This window comes from Lutjanus erythropterus, chromosome 22, assembly GCF_056507025.1.
Source record: "Lutjanus erythropterus isolate fLutEry1 chromosome 22, fLutEry1.hap2, whole genome shotgun sequence".
In the NCBI taxonomy this organism is placed as follows: Eukaryota; Metazoa; Chordata; class Actinopteri; order Lutjaniformes; family Lutjanidae; genus Lutjanus; species Lutjanus erythropterus.
In genome coordinates, this window is record NC_139338.1 from 15,006,151 (window position 1) to 15,018,844 (window position 12,694).

A 12,694-nucleotide genomic window follows, 5' to 3' on the forward strand; every position below is an offset into this window, starting at 1 on the left:
TAAAAACTATAGTGTGGTTGTGCCACAATAAATTAAGTCCATGTCCTAAGTGAGTACACAATACAATATATATCAAACAATATATTAACAAACAAGCACTTGTTTTTTGTGTACAATTATGCTAATGATTGATGTAGATTAGCTGGTGTTTTGCTAACATTAGCTATCTTTAGATATTAACATAGTATATCACTTTTGCAGGTACTCCCGCTTCCCTTTTTCTGGTTTTCTTTTCAACATAGATAAGCATAACACAAAGCATACCTGAGCACAGGGAACAGTAAAGGAGGAAGTTGTACGAGGTACCAAGCTTGCTCAACTGTTTATTGGAGGATAAAGAGCAAAAAGGGACAGTTGGGGTCAGTTGTCTTTGGCAAAAAAGTGTTTGAATTATGTATATACAATTGCAAAACAAAAACAGTGCAGCAGTCTGTAGCAGTTCTTATATAAAATAAAATTGAGGAGAAAAACGTTGTGGAGTTGGAATAGCATTTTACCTGTGTAAATTTACCCAGCTGCTATTAAATATTCTACTTGTACTGCAACATACTTAAATCGTTGTTTCATCCTATAGTACCCAGGATTCTGAGATCCGACTGTTGGAAGAGGCAAAGAGGTGCCGTGCTCAGCTGGAGAGGCTGCAGGCCGAGGTGGAGAGAACGGAGGAGCAGAGCACCTCTGAGGAGCCTGAAAGTGAGGTCAATGAACTGAGGCAGCAACTCCTCCAGGCATACAATGAACTGAAAGCTGCTGAGGACAGAGAGTATAAGACACAACACAAGCTGAAATGGTGAGCTGTATACATACACGCATTATTACTGCAGTCACTCATATATACATCAGATGTCAACTGAGCTGAACGATGAAGACATTTGCTTCAAGAAAATACGTCTGGTACAAAGTTCTTGTAAATTCGGCTGCAACTTTGTCTGTCTTATAAATGAACACACACACACACACACACACACACACACACACACACACACACACACACAGAGATGAACTTCACACCACTGACAGGAACCCAAGAGACGAAGGAAAGTAAGGACAAAATGCAGAAGTGAAATTGGAGTGGTGTAGAGAGAAGTTGTGTACAGTAGGAGAGTACACACATGCATAGACACACACACACACACACACACACACACACACACACACACACACACACACACACACACACACACACACACACACACACACACACACACACACAGCCGCAGTTAGGTAGCTGGGGACCAAACACTGAGGTGAGCTAGAAGAGGCACTATCTTTGCAAGTTTCCATTGACTTTAGAGGGAGGTGAAGGTGAAAGAGTATTAGACACAAACAAACACAAATAGTATTGGTGCTCTGTGTGTGTGTGCGTGCGTGCGTGTGTGTGTGTGTGTTGCCTGGTGACAGCTTTTTGTTTTATGTACCACTGAAACTGTTCATAATAAGAAGAAAAACATTCTGTTACTGTAAGGGGTGAGTTTTATTGTCATTGTATAACACACTGTTTCTGTTTCAGTAGCCACATTATCTCAATGTCAAGGTGGAAACTTGATGTAATGATACAAATACCAGTTATAGGTGGATTTTTGTTTACGAATATGGGTACAAATACCGAAACTTAATTTCCAGAATGTAGAAATTTGCCTTTGGTTTCACCATAAAACATGCCATAACTAGAATTACTGACTTGCGGTCATATGCCTCTGCCAACCAGTCAGTATAATATACAGCATTAAGTGAAGATGCCAACAATTATACTCAATACCTTTTATTAAATTCCATCAAAATTAAAGTTATCACTATATTGATGTGCATGACTCCAGTGAATTATTTCCGGTGAGAAACTTGGCTGTCTACATGTAGAGACTATTTTTAACAGAGGAGCACAGAGGACTGGCAAAGAGCTGAACCTTGTGATGTCACAGTGAAGTTGTCCTTCGACCTTTTGGATATAGAAATTCTTTCAAGGCGTTCTTGAGGTATCATATTCACAAGAATGGGATGAACGGATGGACCCGAAAACATAATACTTCCGGCCACAGCTGTTGCCAGCATGTAGATATAAAAATGCAACATATAAGACATTATATTTTGGATTATATACTCTGCCGGACCTAATTTCATTTGATACCTTGACAGCACTTGGAACAAAGGATTTCTTGTACATATATATCTATTTGCCACTGGTAATCTATAATGTCTCCCTGAAGATAAAGTTCAAAATTCATTTTTGCTCTGAATGTTACTTGTTTACTTGTCTGAGCTCTCCACCACACTGTCCTTTTTTTTCTTTTTTTTTTTTTGTCAGTCCTCTTTTCGTTTCTGTTCCTCTGCTCTAATCCTTTCCTTTCACTCCCATGAGTCTCTTTTCTCATCGCAACCAATTTTCCTCTTTTCTGCTGCAGGTCTCTTTTCCTTCCCCCAAACTCACTCAACACCGCTATCAGTGTTTCCAAAAGGTCAAACACACCCACAGAAATGGAAAACCACGTATTCATTTTAGTATCTTCCTGGCCTCTGTACACAAACTCTGCTTTTCAAGGGCCGAAGGGAGGTTACTGGAACATTGCTAAGCAACATGATAACATACAGCAGTGATTCCCAAACATTTTGGCTTTATGACCCTTGAAAGAAAATTAATGTCTACTTGTGACCCTTGTTAGAGGCTGCATATGTTTTATGATTGTTGACAATTCAACTCAAGAGCAAAAGTACACACATTCTTTACCCAAGTAGAAATACATGCATTAAAGAAAAGACTCTGGTAAAATTAGAAATACTGACTCAACCTTTTTACTCAAGTAAAAGTGAAAGAGTGCAGGCTCTGACATGTACATTGACGTGACATGAAGGACATTTCTACCAGCTGTTTCTGGACAAGGCTAACTGACCCTCACCTTTTCCTCACGGTCACGTCTCCCTCTCTCGTCTGTTTTCTACTTGTTGCATCTGTCATGCATGATATGCACTGATGGATGCACAAAGGAATTGTATTTAAGTAAAGAAAAAGTCATTGAAATATCAGTTGAAGCTGAAGCACCAGCGATAGTTTCAGTGTGTGTGCAGTGTAAATAGTTAAGGTGTCAGCTGACGATGAGTACTGACAGCTCAGATACTCAAAGTGATATTTCAAGTGCTCAGTGGAAAAGTTAAATTTGATATGTAGAGGCTAAAAGCGGTTGAAATGCCAGTTAAAGCAGTTATATTGTCAGTTCAAAGTTACGAGATAAAACACTTAAACTCTCAAGCAAGCAAGCAAAACTTTATTTATATAGCATATTTCATTCCAGGTGGGAACACAATGTGCTGCACAGAGGATGAGCAGCCACAAAGTCTGTAGATAGTGCTACGATAAAACATTAGACATAAGTAAACACAATTAAAACAAATATATAGATTATACATGTGAGTTGAAAAAACATTCCACAGTAGGAATAAAAATACAAATCTGACTAATGAAGGTCATTAAAACAAATGAATTAAAACTATTAAAAAGTGGAAATTTAAGACCAACAGCTGACCAATAAAAAGGAATAAGACCCACCAGTTAAAACAATAAAAGAAGTGGGCAGTGAAAATAAAATAAAATAATAGACCTGAAATGAACAGCTAAAAAGGAACGTTTTAAGTTTAGTTTTAAAATATGATAGCGCTGGAGCACACCTAACATAAGGTGTGGATGTTCTAGTATCTTTGAGCATAAAAGCTAAAGGCAGTTTTACCAGTTTTTAGAGACCTGGGGGAATAACCAGACTGCCTGCTCCAGATGACCCGAGGGGTCTAGCTGGTTCATAGCTCACAGGTATTTCAGAGAGATATTAGGTTGCCATGTAGGGCCTTAAAACAAGCATTCAAATTTTAAATCAACTATAAAATTTACTGGAAGCCAGGGGAATGACCTCAGCACAGGTGGTGTTCGTTCAGATACTCCAACTGACATTTCAATCACCATCGCTGCTTAAGGTTCAGGTCATTTGAAGAGCAAACATTACTTGCGTCAGTTCAGCTACTTTCATCCTCGACATATCAACCGCCAGTTAAAAAGTAAGCAATAAAATGTATAACTTGGACTCAAGTCAGACTCAAGTCACAAATTTAATTACTTTAGACTTGATAAAATCAAAAAACACTTGCAACTCGACTTGGCCTTTAACACTAATGTCTCGTGACTTCACAGACTTGAGCCTTTTGACTCGAAAATACTTGGTACATTACACCAGGCCTAAAATTTAAATAGCATGTTATTATGATTCATCTCCTGAATCAGCTAACATTAACGCTATTCATTCTCAGCAAGTCACCACTTAATTCCACAGATCCACTTTGGTTGAACAAATTCAACAGCATCCATTCAAGTTGCAGGAAAAAATGATGAAGTACTAATGTTACTTTACCGAGCTCCAGTTGGAAAAATTACACAAAATATAATTTCGTTTGCATAAAAAGACCTGTTTTTTTATATGAATTTCAAGTTGAGGCTCTGCTGTTAAAATGGCATTGTATTTGTTTGCCTTGGGACTTGACTCAGGAATCGCCTGTCTTGACTTGGAACATGAGTGCCAAGACTTGAGACATATTTTTGACTTGGAAAACGATGACTTGGTCCTACATCTGATTAACAGGGTCTGAAGAGCACATGGAACTTGTACACTGATTACTGGCAAAACTGTAAAAGTTAGGAAAAAGCTGAACTAACTGGGACTTGTTTAAAGCCTTAATTAATTTTCTAGGTGAAAAATTAATGTATATGAATGGGATTTAAGAGGAGCTGTAGAAGACCAGATAGGAGGAAAATCTAAATGGTAATAATTTTTGGTAGAAGAAGAATGTTTTTGACTGGTAATCATCTCACAGATGTAGACAGATGAAAGAAGATTCCTAATACTCCTTATTTACACAAGAGCCTAATACTCTTCAAAGCTGATCTCTCTCATTTGCTCTGCATTGCATTTGACCCTGGATTGCCTCATCATATTTAATACCACTCACAGCACGTAAACTCACCATCGTATTGCAAAGATATGATCTGTAGGATACAGTGATTTTTAGTGCAGAGTGCACACACTGAGGCAGAGACTTGGAGGCACAGCGGTAATTGAAATATTAAATGAAAACCACTTACAGGGCATTCTCAGAGGATGCGGTAATAGACAATATTAGACACTGAGTATGCATATTATTTGTGACAGCTTTTGGTAGTGAGCTCTCTTGTCCTCTCATTATCTCTGTCTCTCCTTCTCCTTTCTGCCCTTTCTTTGGTCCCCCTCTGGTCTTATTTCATCCCCTCTTCCTGACTTCTCTGCTGTTCTTTTTTCTCCCCTCTCCTCTCTTGTCCAACTGGCCAGCGGTCTGCATATGACAAGCAGATGCTCACCATGCAAATATGCCTTTTAAAATCTTTGCATCCTTTTATCTGTAGCCAAACACATACACAGGAATTCAGCACTTTTTCCAGTCACATATTTTAGCATTCATGCAGTTTTCTCTGTATATCAGTTAATATCCAATATATCAACTTGTCAGGAAGATTAATATCATTTACTTTGTGAAACGTGTAGCTGTACACTCTGCCCCACCGTAAGGTTTTTCACAATGACAGAGCTGACTTGAAATTATTTCATACAAACTTTAATCAATTACTGAAAAAACGCCTGCTGCAGGGACATGAAAAATTCATAGAAACTGTTTTCACATGCACACTTATACTGTGTTGAGTACTTTACTGTACTGATTCTTTGTGTTTTATATGTGAGAATTCATGTATGTATGTAGTTCTTTTATGCATTATGTGTGTTTATAGCAGTGATTCTCAAAGTGGGGTCTGGGGACCCCAAGGGAGTCCATGGCAGTCTGTCAGGTGGCCTATGTAAAGTTTTTAGATTTATTCATTTAAATTGTCATGAGTAATATTTTTCTCTTGAGCTGCAATGATTAATCGATTAATTGATTAGTCGGTTGAAAGAAAATTAATTGCCACCTATTTTGACAATCAATCCTGTCATTTTTCAAGTAAAAATGTTAAACATTTGCTGGTCCCAGCTTCTAAACTGTGAGGATTTGTTGCCTTTCTTTGGCATTCATGATAGTAAATGAAGAGTTTGGGTTTTTTTTAAACTGTTGACTGGACAAAAGAAGTAATTTGAAGCTGTGGGGGCTCTGAGAAATTGCTGAGCTTTTTTCACATTTTTCTGACATTTAATAGACTAAAGGTCTGTCCACACCAAGAAGTGTAAGTAGAACTATTTTAAAAATCATTGTAACTCAATTGGATGTCTGGACTGCAACTTCATAGTTGTGAACTTCACCATCCAGATGTGGACGGCCTGTAAGCAATTAATCTGCTGATTGTTTTCATGATTTATCGATTATGAAAACTGTCCCATTCTCGTTAATGTGCATCCTGAATTTCAACTTGGTACAATTGTCCATGTGGACTCAAGGCTGAGCTGATAAGATTTTGGTGGTTAAAGGTCAAAGTTCAAGGACAATGTGACCTCACGTCCATCCCATTCTTGTGGGGCATACATCAGCAATGCCTGGAGGGAAATTCATTGCCTCTGGCATAAATGTCCACTTGAACTCAAGGATTAACTGATTTGATTTTTGGGGGTCAAAGGTCAAGGTCACTGTGACTTACAAAACATATTGTAGGCCATAACTCTATTTCTCTATTTCATATGCTAATGAAGACAAAATTTCACATAATTTCACACTGTTCAAATTAAAATACTATTCATTACACTTACAAATTTATAATTCTTAGACACTTTGATTCTGCCATTCAAGCAAATGTTACCTGTTACCGTGGCAACACAGTTGTGGAATAGTTTAGCATAAGTTTTGGTTAACTGGGAAGTACCCATCAGTTTATTTTAAACATGTAAATGTTTGTTCCTCTCATTACATTCCTCTTTCTGTTGAAGCAAGAACTGAAACACTTTTGTTAATAACACATTCATTTTGGTTTCTTTTTCAAATGTCCTCCTTGTTCTCCTCACTTCACCTCACCCCCATGCAGTCTCTGGGAGGAGAAGCGATATCTGGAGAAAGAGAATGAGAGACAGCCAAAACCTGCTGTAAGTTCATCATTGCACCATCCAGGTGTAGTTTCAGACGGGGATTACTACGGCAACAGCGGTCTTCAGAGAGGGATAAATATGAGTTTTACTTTAAGCCTCCATCCAGGCTTAATCCCTCAATATAAAGACTTGCCACTGGCTTTTTTCAGGGTGATTTGAAGCAATGTGAAGCTAAAACATTTCATATTACAGACTCACATTCAGGTTTAAAATGAGTTATAATCCTTGTTTTGTTTAAACAGGCGAAGAAAGTCAGTAATGGCTGGTAATCATCCATAAAGGCCACTGCTGGAGCAAACATTTTTCACAGACACATTTCAGAACGAGTAAAATACCTTATTTAAAAGCGAAAACAAATATGATATGAATCACATCTTTGGATAGTTTCCAATACTTGTTTCCTGTATGTGTCTCTTCTTCCACTCCAACTCAAATAATTCAGTTCACTCTATTATAATATCCATGATTCTCTGCATTATGTATGAAAGGAACAAATTTACAATGAAAATAAAACATTAATTGATTTGCATATCATACTATAACCTCAGTATCAGTGTGCATTATATCATGCTGTAGGGCATATTAATAGTGTATTATTTTTATGATTTAATCCATCAGAAGTAGTTACAATGTAGTGCAATTTGAGCATTTCAAACTCTTGGGTGGGCATGAAAATCTACAGAAGCACTAAAAATCTCAATTGTTTTGAAGAAAATCTGATCAGATATACAAGCGTATAAACATAAGACCCCTAGGGTAGTCCCAAGGAGCATTGCACTCTCAATTCACAATCCTCCAATCATCAAACTTCATCAAAATTCTGTTGCCTGTGCCGCTAATGGCAAAAGAAGTTTGGGCTTTGTAGAACTTGTTTAATAAATTCAGCTGCATTAATTAAGTTTTGGATCTTGGATACTTTTGGGGTTCAATTATTCAACTACCATTTAATTACTGATTATAATAACAAAACATTCCAGATGTACTACAGTTCTGCTCTCATGCCTCTGCCTGGTATCATTTCCATAGTGTATAAATGCTAGAACTACAGTGTCCATGAGTAAAGGTGGCTTATGGGTGACATTGAATAAATCACACAAATAGGGACAAAAATGATTTGAAGTAATGAAGCTGAATTACAACTAATGCCCACAACTTAACTAATTCATCCTAAAGATGCTTGTGACACGTGCAGGTTGGCTGCTCTAATAAGATAAGATAATATAAGATAAGATGTACATTGTTGTCCCTGAGGGGCAATTTGGCTTGGACAATGAGCTGCTTATAGCTGCAGCCGTCATCAGGACAGTACAACATCACAGTACAAAACATATATGATACAATATCCTATAATATAATACTGTTTCAATGTCATCATAACAAAAATTTCAGTTACTACTATTTTGTCGACTTAATTTCAACTGCATGCACCACAGAAGAAAAAAAAATCTTGCAGCATATTGACCCAAATTACCTTCAGTTGTGTATCATCACCACTAGATAAATTATCAAATTTCGTCTGCATCAAAGTAGTATTACAGTATTATTTTAAAATTGTCTGTCACTCTGACTCAGTCACTCAATGTGTCAAACTGTTCAGCATCCATACAGATTATAGGCTGTTTATTTTTTTTTGTATTATATGGAAAAGTAATGAAACTGTTTGAATTCTTGTCACTGAAAACGATTTAATACTTTTCTTTTTTTATAATAATAAAACAAGAAATTGCCACAGACCCCCTGCAATATGCAAACTGACATGTCATTCAATGCGGTGCTGCTTACCTTCTTCAGCTGGGAGTTGGGCAGGTTCAGTTGGGGGATGGGGGGGACGAGGAGACAGGGCTGCTGAGCCTGAAGCTCAATCTGCATCTGTGGGACCGGGGGCAGCAGGGACAATTGATTTAGCATGAATAGTTTGCTTAAAGTGTGCCTGTGTTGATTAAATGTTGGCTAAAGGAGGAGCGAAATGTGAACACTGAAGAAAAAGTGAAGTAACTAACATTTGGGTTGCAACAGTAGCCTGTTTAACTCTGGCCAAAACTGATTAATTTCATAATTAATTTTAATATGAAACGTGTAAAATACCATCAAAAAGATATGTAAAATGTTGCACAAGCCCTGCAAGATAGATAGAAACACTACCTACACTGTAAACCTGAATAAATTGAGACAATCAGTGGCCACAATGTCAGATACTGAGTTATCAGATCTTAAATATTTTGCTTTACTATTGCTTTTCTGACAAACTAGTTTGTATTCACAATTCAGAGAACGGTTTGCTTGACTGACACTGACCCACACTTTCATTGGTGTTTTTACCACGTTGTCTATTCTTGCTTTTAACTGGACTGCGATGGCGCTGGACCATGATACCATACTATGCTATAGCTGATGATGCAGCCCTGTAGAATGTTAACATGATTTCAGTACCAACACTAAGCTGACATTATAGCCAAACAGCATTTTGACAGAGAGGCAGCATTGTGTGCACAGAAGCATTTCAATACTGTGGGCACACACAGCACTCAGACTCATGAACAATTCTGAAAATGTACCACATCAGAAGTGTGTGGTCGAATAATATTCATACAAGCAATCCCTTCTTCTGTTTGATATTAGAATAACAGAAACTGCTGCCTTTACCAGAATAGTTCGGGCAATTTATTCTGTTGTAACGGAGTGTATGTGTAAAAGGGCCTTTTATGAGCCCTTTTCCCATTGGACCTACAGCATAAAGTGTGATATTAACTCTAATGAAACACTCAAAGGAGCCCAGGGGAATTTGCATTCTTTCCTCTGTCTCACACAAACACACATACACACTTGTCAAATATGATTAATAAGCTATGTGTTTTATGGCAGAGTCCACACATATTGTACATTTCTAATTGTCTTTGCTGTACGTACAGTACATGGATACTGGAAGGAAACCACAAACCAGCTTTAAAGAGCACAGCATCTATTAAGTTCACTGGAAAAAAAAATCACACAGGAATTTAGTGGAATCAACTAATCTTTTCTCATTAACTTGATGTGAATATATATGTTTTATTTATTCAAGTTAATTAAAGTTAAAATTTCTGGTATTTATTTTTCAGAACTTATGAACATGAGTTCTTGTTAATTAAATGTCTTTTGACTTGGAGTCAGTCCCTCCAAGAATTCCCACGATTTTTTGTGATGGTTGTAGCCAAAAAAGCCTAATTTCACTGCAGAATTACACCCAGGGGGTATTCTACAAAGAAGTAAAATTTTTATGAAGGTCAACCTCAGTCAAAAGAGCAAGTACAAAATTTAAAAATATAAAAGTACACAGAGAATTGATAAATGACAACAGCGATGACAGAACTTCTGTGATTGGTGGAACTCACGGGGGGCTACGACGCTTTTATCAGACCTACCAACATTTTTGTTTTGTGTGAAATGAAGAATTGACCCTTCAAGCTGAAAAAACTTTGATGATGATTTCTCAAGTACAACTGAATTATATCAGGTTTATTTATAATTTATAAACTTAAATGTTATGACAGCCTGGACACCAACTTCAAGTTAAAACAAATAGTTATTTGTTAGTTTGTTTTTACAATGTTGAAATGACCGCTGATTCAGTTGCAGTTGTTTATGTTAATAATCATTCTTGTCAGATGTACTCCAACATTATCAACAGTTAACAGAAAATGATGAGAATTATATTTTGGGCATCAAACTAGAGCAAGTTATAGCACTGAAGAATACGGCAACATAAAAAATTGGCTTTCTGGGACAAAATGTGTCCCAAAAAAACAAAACAGCACATGAAACAAAACAAAGGCTGTTGGAAGTGGCTCTTGAGTGTTGAGATCAAACGGTAGCATTTTGCCTGTGCAGCCTGAGCTCAATTAAATTCTCATCATAGACCTGAGATTCTTGACATGTGATCTAATGCTCATACGTCTGGTGGCTCCTGCAGGAGCTGGAGAGCAGAACAAAGGCCCTGCAGGACAAATATGAGGATCTGAGGAGAGAGGTTGCCCAGAGACAACTGGAAGTCAGGTATTTTATCAAGCATACACTCCATTTTCTCACATTACCCTGCAGATTTATGCATGTAATTTGTGTTTTTGTGCTTCTTTATATCTTTTCCGTTCCATTCAGTATGCTCCTATTGTCCGTTTAAATAAGAGGCAGTGCAGATGAATATTTAAGGTTCTGTTAATCAAATTTTTTCAGATAATAAGCAGACTTTTTGTGTGTATTGCCCTCACTCCCCCCGCACAGAAGCCTGACGGAAGATGTGGAAACCCATGAAACGCTGATATTGAAAGAACAGAAAGAGCTGGAAGACAAGAAGGCGATCATAGAGCTCAAAGAGGTCTGTGCGTGACGGCATGTGTGTGTCAGTGGGTATAGCTTACAGCATACCATCAATAGAATAACAAAGCATCTGCCTTCCTACATTTGTGTGTGTGTCTTTTGTGTGTTGTATCAAGGCTGAGAAAGCCCGCCTCATCAGCATACCTGACCAGATTTTAAAGGAGATTGAGAGGAAACGCTCTAAGAAGGAGTAAGTACATTTAACCCTTTGATATTCTTTATTGGTGGAAGAGCAGGGAAGTTAATGTTTCAGACAGCAGGAATACAAATGAGCCAGTTCAGGTGCTTCAGAAACAGCAGAAATGCATCTGCTGAAAAAGTTCCTCCATGATTCATACAATCCTTATGTCAGTTGGCTCAAATTCTTCTGTAATCTGTCTCCATCCTTCCATCCCTTCATCTTGATTTCCTACACACGAAAAAGATGGATTTAACCGGATGAACTCAGTTATCATACTGCGGTTTTCATACAGGATGCCTGCAGGGTCTTAAATAGTCTTATGAAAGTCCAATAATCGGAAGTTTAGACCTTAAAGGGATAGTTCACCCAAAAATCAAAATTCAGTCATTATCTACTCACCCTCATGCAACTGAAAAAAACAACATAAAATGCCTTCATGCTGCTCGTCTGATGTTACCCAAGTCTCCTAAAACACCAACATGCCAACCTGACTTGAAAGACATCATTTATGGGTGTGACAGTGTGTGCGTGCATGTGAATGCCAGCATGCTAATGAAAATCCATCTGACATGGCTCAGGCAGAAATCATGTTCATGGATGAGGTAATTTTTATTAGTTGTATTATGTTTTATTAATTAAGTAAGTCACATTCACCAACTTTCTTCCTCACTCTCAGATGTAGCCAATGTATCCTGTGTTTTCCGGGAAGTTATAGCAACTAGCTAGCAGGAAACACACCATTACTTTGAACAAATTATGGATTTGTCTGCATCTGAACATTGTTGTAAACATTTGGAATAATGTAAGTACACAAGTCAGCAAAATATAAAACGGTTTCTTCTGTAATTTTCCTGCCAGATGTATCAGTTTCCAGTTCTATACCTGGTGTTTGATTTCCTCTCCGTAACATATCTATCCAGATTCACTCATTTCGATGCACAGTTAACTATGGAAAGGCATTTTTTGGTCTAAATAAGAATTGTATAAACAAGTAAATTCTTAAGATTTTAAAAATGTCAATCCTATTTTTTTTTTTATTTTTTTTTTTTTTAATGAAAAAAAATGCAGCTGCAGCTGCAGTCAAAGC

The 12,694-nt window shown here is 37.4% G+C and overlaps 1 protein-coding gene across 1 annotated transcript in view; it reads left to right on the forward strand.

Annotated features, from left to right (window-relative positions):
* Positions 1–12,694, forward strand: part of ccdc146 (coiled-coil domain containing 146) — a 66,905-nt gene that overhangs the window by 21,173 nt on the left and 33,038 nt on the right. The window contains exons 3-7 of the mRNA XM_084710706.1: positions 575–790; positions 7,013–7,070; positions 11,023–11,105; positions 11,331–11,424; positions 11,543–11,616. Coding sequence (XP_084566832.1) covers positions 575–790; positions 7,013–7,070; positions 11,023–11,105; positions 11,331–11,424; positions 11,543–11,616 — 525 coding nt within the window. The remainder of the gene's footprint in view (positions 1–574; positions 791–7,012; positions 7,071–11,022; positions 11,106–11,330; positions 11,425–11,542; positions 11,617–12,694) is intronic.